This window comes from Rana temporaria, chromosome 3 (assembly GCF_905171775.1).
Source record: "Rana temporaria chromosome 3, aRanTem1.1, whole genome shotgun sequence".
In the NCBI taxonomy this organism is placed as follows: Eukaryota; Metazoa; Chordata; class Amphibia; order Anura; family Ranidae; genus Rana; species Rana temporaria.
In genome coordinates, this window is record NC_053491.1 from 494738518 (window position 1) to 494748308 (window position 9791).

The 9791-nt window shown below is 47.9% G+C and overlaps 1 protein-coding gene across 1 annotated transcript in view; it reads right to left on the reverse strand.

The window, feature by feature from the left end:
- AARS2 (alanyl-tRNA synthetase 2, mitochondrial) overlaps positions 1–8901 on the reverse strand; it is a 36851-nt gene extending 27950 nt beyond the window's left edge. Inside the window, exon 1 of the mRNA XM_040347254.1 lies at positions 8660–8901. Within this exon, the coding sequence (XP_040203188.1) occupies positions 8660–8893 (234 nt within the window). The 5' untranslated portion in view covers positions 8894–8901. The remainder of the gene's footprint in view (positions 1–8659) is intronic.
- Positions 8902–9791: the final 890 nt, after the last annotated feature.

Here is a 9791-nt window from a genome sequence, read left to right on the forward strand (position 1 = left end):
AACTGAGACCTCAGTGGCCTCAAAAGTACAGTATATCCTTTTTCTTTAACGTGTAGGAAGACTGCAGAGTCTTGACCTCTAGAATTCACCCTCCTATGTTGGGGCATTGTCCTCTCTGTCCAGAAATGTGCACTTCACAACATCCATAAGGTAAAAAAAAAACATGGAAACACGGGCCCATCGAGAAGACGGGAGAAGCAGAAGACACAGAATAATATAGTCATCTTATATGTAGCTGGAGTGTCGGGAAAACGCAGAAGGATCTTCAGCAAACATCTGATCTCCGTGTTCCTCAAGCCCAGAAATACACTGAGACAGAAGCTTGGAGATTCAGAAGACCCAACACAAGGGTGGAAGACACGGGATGACCCCCCACCTCTATTCATGGATGGCTCCAGTGTAATGTAGAAGGCCTCTTCCATGCCTCACCAGTGGGTCTCTGACCAATATGTGACCTCATTGTCCTCAAAAGTACATTATGTCCTTTTTCCTTGCGATGTATGAAGACTGCTGACCTGTAGAACTCACTCTCCTATGTCAGGCTTATGTGTTGTGAGGTGGAATACCCAATGTGGAGATCTTGTTCCTCACTGTACTGCACATTCCTTGTTACTTCCCTTGTGTTGGGTCTTTAGGATGTTCAAGCTTCAGTATTGCTGGGCTTGATAGACACAGGGGTGAGATGTTTGTTGAAAATCCAACACTCCAGCTATTCAGGATGACTCTGTTACTCCTTGTGTTCTGCTTCTTTCCTTTGATCAGGGGTCCAGAGTTTTTCCTGACCTTGTAGATATTATGAGGTCACATTTTGGACAGAGAGGACAACTGGTTTCCATTAGACGTGAAAGTGGCCATCTATGTCCGTTTCTCCGACACTCCCGCTACATTCGGAAAGACTAGCCATCTATGTCACACTGGAACAACCCTCCATGAATAGTGGTGGGGGGGTCAAACACATCCCGTGTCTTCCACACTTGTGTCAGGTCATCTGGATGTTCAGGCTTCTGTCTCAGTGTTTTGCTGGGTTTGAAGGACACAGGGATGAGATTTTGGTTAAATATTTTCTTCTGAGTTTCTCCGACACTCCAGCTACAATCGGGACGACTCTGTTATGCCCATACACGGTCAAAATTTCCAACGGGAAAACGTCCTTCGGAAATTTCTGGTGGAAAAATTGAGAACCTTCTATCTATTTCTGTCAGAATTCCCGACAAAAAAGTCTGATGGAAACATACACACGGTCGGAATTTCTGACCAAAAGCTCCCATCTGACTTTTCCTGTCGGGAATTCCAGACCGTGTGTATGGGGCTTTACTCCAATGCTCCAGTTTTTCCTGATCTTGTAGATATTATGAGGTCACATTTTGGACAGAGAGGACAACTGGTTTCCATTAGACGTGAAAGTGGCCATCTATGTCACACTGGAACCACCATCCTGGAACAAGAGGGAGGGACAGATACCAGCCACCATGGAAGTGGCCATCTATGTCACACTGGAACCACCATCCCGGAACAAGAGGGAGGGACAGATGCCAGCCACCATGGAAGTGGCCATCTATGTCCCACTGGAAGCACCATCCCGGAACAAGAGGGAGGGACAGATACCAGCCACCATGGAAGTGGCCATCTATGTCCCACTGGAACCACCATCCCGGAACAAGAGGGAGGGACAGATACCAGCCACCATGGAAGTGGCCATCTATGTCCCACTGGAACCACCATCCTGGAACAAGAGGGAGGGACAGATACCAGCCACCATGGAAGTGGCCATCTATGTCCCACTGGAACCACCATCCCGGAACAAGAGGGAGGGACAGATACCAGCCACCATGGAAGTGGCCATCTATGTCCCACTGGAACCACCATCCCGGAACAAGAGGGAGGGACAGATACCAGCCACCATGGAAGTGGCCATCTATGTCCCACTGGAACCACCATCACGGAACAAGAGGGAGGGACAGATACCAGCCACCATGGAAGTGGCCATCTATGTCCCACTGGAACCACCATCACGGAACAAGAGGGAGGGACAGATACCAGCCACCATGGAAGTGGCCATCTATGTCCCACTGGAACCACAATGCCGGAACAAGAGGGAGGGACAGATACCAGCCACCATGGAAGTGGCCATCTATGTCACACTGGAACCACCATCCATGAATTGAGGTGGGGGGGTCAAAGACATCCTGTGTCTTCCACACTTGTGTCAGGTCTTCTGGATGTTCAGGCTTCAGTCTTGCTGTGTTTCGCTGGGTTTGAAAGACACACGGATGAGATTTTGGTAAAATATTTTCTTCTGAGTTTCTCCGACACTCCAGCTACATTCGGGATGACTCTGTTACTCCAATGCTCCAGTTTTTCCTGATCTTGACATCTCATTTTGGACAGAGAGGACAACTGGTTTTCATTAGACATGAAAGTGGTCATCTATGTCCGTTTCTCCGACACTCCCGCTACATTCGGGATGACTCCGTTACTCCAATGGTCCAGTTTTTTCTGACATTGTAGATGTTGAAGTCTCATTTTGGACAGAGAGGACAACTGGTTTCCATTAGACGTGAAAGTGGCCATCTATGTCCCACTGGAACCACCACCCTGGAACAAGAGGGAGGGACAGATACCAGCCACCATGGAAGTGGCCATCTATGTCACCCTGGAAGAGCCATCCATGAATAGAGGTGGGGGGGTCAAACGCATCCCGCGTCTTCCACACTTGTGTCAGGTCTTCTGGATGTTCAGCGTTTTGCTGGGTTTGAAGGACACAGAGATGAGATGTTGGTTTAATATTCTCCTGAGTTTCTCCGACACTCCAAGTACATTCGAGACGACTCTATTATCCATTTTTTTCTGACCTCTTGGGGTCTCATTTTGGACGGAGAGGACAACTGGTTTCCATTAGATGTAAAAAGTGGCCATCTATGTCACCCTGGAAGAGCCATCCATAAATAGAGGTGGGGGGGGTCAAACACATCCCGCGTCTTCCACACTTGTGTCAGGCTTCTGTCTCAGTGTTTTGCTGGATTTGAAGGACACAGGGATGAGATTTTGGTTAAATATTTTCTCCGACACTCCAGCTACATTCGGGACGACTCTGTTACTCCAATGCTCCAGTCTTTTCTGACCTCTTGAGGTCTCATGTTGGACGGAGGGGACAACTGATTTCCATTAGACGTGAAAGTGGTCATCTATGTCCCACTGGAACCACCACCCATGAATAGAGGGACCATCGGTCCATCAACATTTACTACCCTTTACACATCTCAACCCCCGAGACCCGACAAGTCACACCTTCATCCGTGTGACCAGAAGGATCGACCACGGGTGGGGTGATGTATGAAGAGTGTCAGGGGGGCGCCACGACTTTCACACCTCCCATCCTGTTCTTGGACAATCAGTATCTGTCTGGACACGTCCCATGGTGATTGGGTGCAGGTCTCGTGCGATCTCTGTGTGGATATGTACACTGCTTCCGTAGGTGACCCCAGACCAATAATAATATAAAAAATATTATTTATTAATATTATATATTTTTTTATTATTACTACTGCAATGCATTATTATTACTTTATGATTATTATTATTAGTAGTAATTAATATTATTATTATTATTATTATTATTATTAATAATAATAATAAATAAACAATAATAAACAACAATAATAACAACAATAATAATAATAAATAATAATAATAAAAAACAACAACAACAATACATAACAATAATATTAATAATAATAATAATAAAAAAATACATTTTACCATAATAAAAATAAATAAATAACAACAGTAAAAATAATAAAACATATTAATAATAATAATAATATTACATTGAAATAGTAATAATACAAATATTTGAAAATAGATAATAATACATAATTATTGCAATAACAGTGTACACTCTTCCTGGTTCGGGGATCACCTGTCATATATAATGAGGGGTGACCCCGGTGTACGCACTTCCTGGTTCGGGGGTCACCTGTCATATATAATGAGAGGTGACCCCGGTGTACACACTTCCTGGTTCGGGGGTCACCTGTCATATATAATGAGGGGTGACCCCCGGTGTAAACACTTCTTGGTTCGGGGGTCACCCGTCATATATAATGAGGGGTGACCCCCGGTGTACACACTTCCTGGTTCGGGGTCACCTGTCATATATAATGAGGGGTGACCGCGGTGTACACACTTCCTGGTTTGGGGGTCACCTGTCATATATGAGGGGTGACCCCGGTGTACACACTTCCTGGTTCGGGGTCACCTGTCATATATAATGAGGGGTGACCGCGGTGTACACACTTCCTGGTTCGGGGTCACCTGTCATATATAAAGAGGGGTGCCCCCCGGTGTACACACTTCCTGGTTCAGGGTCACCTGTCATATATAAAGAGGGGTGCCCCCCGGTGTACACACTTCCTGGTTCGGGGTCACCTGTCATATATAAAGAGGGGTGCCCCCCGGTGTACACACTTCCTGGTTCGGGGTCACCTGTCATATATAATGAGGGGTGACCCCGGTGTACACACTTCCTGGTTCGGGGTCACCTGTCATATATAATGAGGGGTGACCCCGGTGTACGCACTTCCTGGTTCGGGGTCACCTGTCATATATAAAGAGGGGTGCCCCCCGGTGTACACACTTCCTGGTTCGGGGTCACCTGTCATATATAATGAGGGGTGACCGCGGTGTACACACTTCCTGGTTCGGGGGTCACCTGTCATATATAATGAGGGGTGACCCCAGTGTACACACTTCCTGGTTCGGGGTCACCTGTCATATATAATGAGGGGTGACCGCGGTGTACACACTTCCTGGTTCGGGGGTCACCTGTCATATATAATGAGGGATGACCCCCGGTGTACACACTTCCTGGTTCGGGGTCACCTGTCATATATAATGAGGGGTGACCCCCGGTGTACGCACTTCCTGATTCGGGGATCACCTGTCATATATAATGAGGGGTGACCCCGGTGTACACTCTTCCTGGTTCGGGGATCACCTGTCATATATAATGAGGGGTGACCCCCGGTGTATACACTTCCTGGTTCGGGGGATCACCTGTCATATATAATGAGGGGTGACCCCGGTGTACACACTTCCTGGTTCAGGGGATCACCTGTCATATATAATGAGGGGTGACCCCCGGTGTATACACTTCCTGGTTCGGGGTCACCTGTCATATATAAAGAGGGGTGCCCCCCGGTGTACACACTTCCTGGTTCAGGGGATCACCTGTCATATATAATGAGGGGTGACCCCCGGTGTATACACTTCCTGGTTCGGGGTCACCTGTCATATATAATGAGGGGTGACCCCCGGTGTATACACTTCCTGGTTCGGGTTCACCTGTCATATATAATTAGAGGTGACCCCGGTGTACACACTTCCTGGTTCGGGGGTCACCTGTCATATATAATGAGGGATGACCCCCGGTGTACACACTTCCTGGTTCGGGGGTCACCTGTCATATATAATGAGGGGTGACCCCGGTGTATACACTTCCTGGTTCGGGGTCACCTGTCATATATAATGAGGGGTGCCCCCGGTGTACACACTTCCTGGTTCGGGGTCACCTGTCATATATAAAGAGGGGTGCCCCCCGGTGTACACACTTCCTGGTTCGGGGTCACCTGTCATATATAAAGAGGGGTGCCCCCCGGTGTACACACTTCCTGGTTCGGGGTCACCTGTCATATATAAAGAGGGGTGCCCCCCGGTGTACACACTTCCTGGTTCGGGGTTACCCTGTCATATATAATGAGGGGTGACCCCGGTGTACACACTTCCTGGTTCGGGGTCACCTGTCATATATAATGAGGGGTGACCCCGGTGTACACACTTCCTGGTTCGGGGTCACCTGTCATATATAATGAGGGGTGACCCCGGTGTACACACTTCCTGGTTCGGGGTCACCTGTCATATATAATGAGGGGTGACCGCGGTGTACACACTTCCTGGTTCGGGGGTCACCTGTCATATATAATGAGGGGTGACCCCAGTGTACACACTTCCTGGTTCGGGGTCACCTGTCATATATAATGAGGGGTGACCGCGGTGTACACACTTCCTGGTTCGGGGGTCACCTGTCATATATAATGAGGGATGACCCCTGGTGTACACACTTCCTGGTTCGGGGTCACCTGTCATATATAATGAGGGGTGACCCCCGGTGTACGCACTTCCTGATTCGGGGATCACCTGTCATATATAATGAGGGGTGACCCCGGTGTACACTTCCTGGTTCGGGGATCACCTGTCATATATAATGAGGGGTGACCCCCGGTGTACACACTTCCTGGTTCGGGATCACCTGTCATATATAATGAGGGGTGACCCCGGTGTACACACTTCCTGGTTCAGGGGATCACCTGTCATATATAATGAGGGGTGACCCCCGGTGTATACACTTCCTGGTTCGGGGTCACCTGTCATATATAATGAGGGGTGACCCCCGGTGTATACACTTCCTGGTTCAGGGGATCACCTGTCATATATAATGAGGGGTGACCCCGGTGTATACACTTCCTGGTTCAGGGGATCACCTGTCATATATAATGAGGGGTGCCCCCCGGTGTACACACTTCCTGGTTCGGGGTCACCTGTCATATATAATGAGGGGTGACCCCGGTGTATACACTTCCTGGTTCGGGGTCACCTGTCATATATAATGAGGGGTGACCCCCGGTGTATACACTTCCTGGTTCGGGTTCACCTGTCATATATAATTAGAGGTGACCCCGGTGTACACACTTCCTGGTTCGGGGGTCACCTGTCATATATAATGAGGGATGACCCCCGGTGTACACACTTCCTGGTTCGGGGGTCACCTGTCATATATAATGAGGGGTGACCCCGGTGTATACACTTCCTGGTTCGGGGTCACCTGTCATATATAATGATGGGTGACCCCGGTGTATACACTTCCTGGTTCGGGGTCACCTGTCATATATAATGAGGGGTGACCCCGGTGTACACACTTCCTGGTTCGGGGTCACCTGTCATATATAATGAGGGGTGACCCCGGTGTACACACTTCCTGGTTCGGGGTCACCTGTCATATATAATGAGGGATGACCCCCGGTGTACACACTTCCTGGTTCGGGGGTCACCTGTCATATATAATGAGGGGTGACCCCGGTGTACACACTTCCTGGTTCGGGGTCACCTGTCATATATAATGAGGGGTGACCCCGGTGTACACACTTCCTGGTTCGGGGTCACCTGTCATATATAATGAGGGGTGACCGCGGTGTACACACTTCCTGGTTCGGGGGTCACCTGTCATATATAATGAGGGGTGACCCCAGTGTACACACTTCCTGGTTCGGGGTCACCTGTCATATATAATGAGGGGTGACCGCGGTGTACACACTTCCTGGTTCGGGGGTCACCTGTCATATATAATGAGGGATGACCCCTGGTGTACACACTTCCTGGTTCGGGGTCACCTGTCATATATAATGAGGGGTGACCCCCGGTGTACGCACTTCCTGATTCGGGGATCACCTGTCATATATAATGAGGGGTGACCCCGGTGTACACTTCCTGGTTCGGGGATCACCTGTCATATATAATGAGGGGTGACCCCCGGTGTACACACTTCCTGGTTCGGGATCACCTGTCATATATAATGAGGGGTGACCCCGGTGTACACACTTCCTGGTTCAGGGGATCACCTGTCATATATAATGAGGGGTGACCCCCGGTGTATACACTTCCTGGTTCGGGGTCACCTGTCATATATAATGAGGGGTGACCCCCGGTGTATACACTTCCTGGTTCAGGGGATCACCTGTCATATATAATGAGGGGTGACCCCCGGTGTATACACTTCCTGGTTCAGGGGATCACCTGTCATATATAATGAGGGGTGACCCCGGTGTATACACTTCCTGGTTCAGGGGATCACCTGTCATATATAATGAGGGGTGCCCCCCGGTGTACACACTTCCTGGTTCGGGGTCACCTGTCATATATAATGAGGGGTGACCCCGGTGTATACACTTCCTGGTTCGGGGTCACCTGTCATATATAATGAGGGGTGACCCCCGGTGTATACACTTCCTGGTTCGGGTTCACCTGTCATATATAATTAGAGGTGACCCCGGTGTACACACTTCCTGGTTCGGGGGTCACCTGTCATATATAATGAGGGATGACCCCCGGTGTACACACTTCCTGGTTCGGGGGTCACCTGTCATATATAATGAGGGGTGACCCCGGTGTATACACTTCCTGGTTCGGGGTCACCTGTCATATATAATGATGGGTGACCCCGGTGTATACACTTCGTGGTTCGGGGTCACCTGTCATATATAATGAGGGGTGACCCCGGTGTACACACTTCCTGGTTCGGGGTCACCTGTCATATATAATGAGGGGTGACCCCGGTGTACACACTTCCTGGTTCGGGGTCACCTGTCATATATAATGAGGGATGACCCCCGGTGTACACACTTCCTGGTTCGGGGGTCACCTGTATAATCCTCCTTATAATAAATAATACATAACCCCGCCCACTCTGTACCCCTTCCTCCTCAGGGACCTCCCGTTTTCCCATTGGCCCCCCTCAGCTGTCAATCTCTCACACAGGCCCCGCCCTGCAGCTTCCATCACCATGCCAACCCTCTCCCGGACACGCCCCCCTGTCACGTGACGTCACCTGGTTCATGCCCGCGTTGACGAATAGCAGTGAGGGGTCCCCCCGGGGGCGGACGGCGGAGGACGGGACGGGACGGTGGCCGTGTCTCTCCTCGAAGTACCGGAGGAAGGTGCTGCGGATGGCGGCGGAGCTCGGCGGGGAGGACAGGCGGCGGAGTACGGACAGCCGGGCGGAGGAGACTCGGAGCAACCGACAGGAGGCCGCCATCTTGGGACTGGCGAGGTGAGGGCGCATGCGCAGAACGCCGAGTGGTGATTGGAGGAGGAGTTTGTACTGAACAACTTTATTGTAAAAGTCCAAACTGTCCGGAGACAATTCTACACCTTCTATATAATGTGTGAGGGGAACTGCTCATCCCCGTCACATGACCGGCAACCCACCAATCACATCACACCTTTCATATCCAAACTAAATACTCACCACATATATATATAAAAAAAATGTGTATTTAGATATTTTATTTTTTATATATATTTTTTTCACGTATTTATTATTCTTTTTTTATATATTTTAGTATAATTATATTTTTGTCTTTTTTTTTTTTAGGTTTATTTTATATTTTCGTGTATCTATATATTTTTTAGTATTTATATATTGTTTTTAATGTATGTATGTATGTGTGTGTGTGTACATATTTATAAATAGTGCATTTAGATTTTTATATATATATTTTTCACACATTTATTCCTTTTTTATACTTTTAATAGGTGTATTTAGATATAATGTTTATATATTTTCTTTTCACTCATTTTTTTTTATACTTTAGTATATATATATATATATATATATATTACTTTTTTATATTTTTGTTTATCTATATTTATTTTATTATGTATTTGTGTATATTTTATTTATTTTTATGTCTGATGTTTAATTAAAGCGGAACCTTCACTCTCTCCAATCAATAAATGATTGTTATTCCTCACACTGCTCTCATCAGTAAATAAATAGTAAAGTAGATGATTTTTATTATATATATATTTTACATTTCTTCAGTGACTATGATGTCATACATCCCAGGAGTCTTTATAAAACGGGGAGGGGTTTTCTCAGCTAAGCCACACCCTCCTGATTGCATGCCTGAACTATGGGGGGGGGGACAAGAATTCCAGGAAGTAAATGGTAAAGGAGT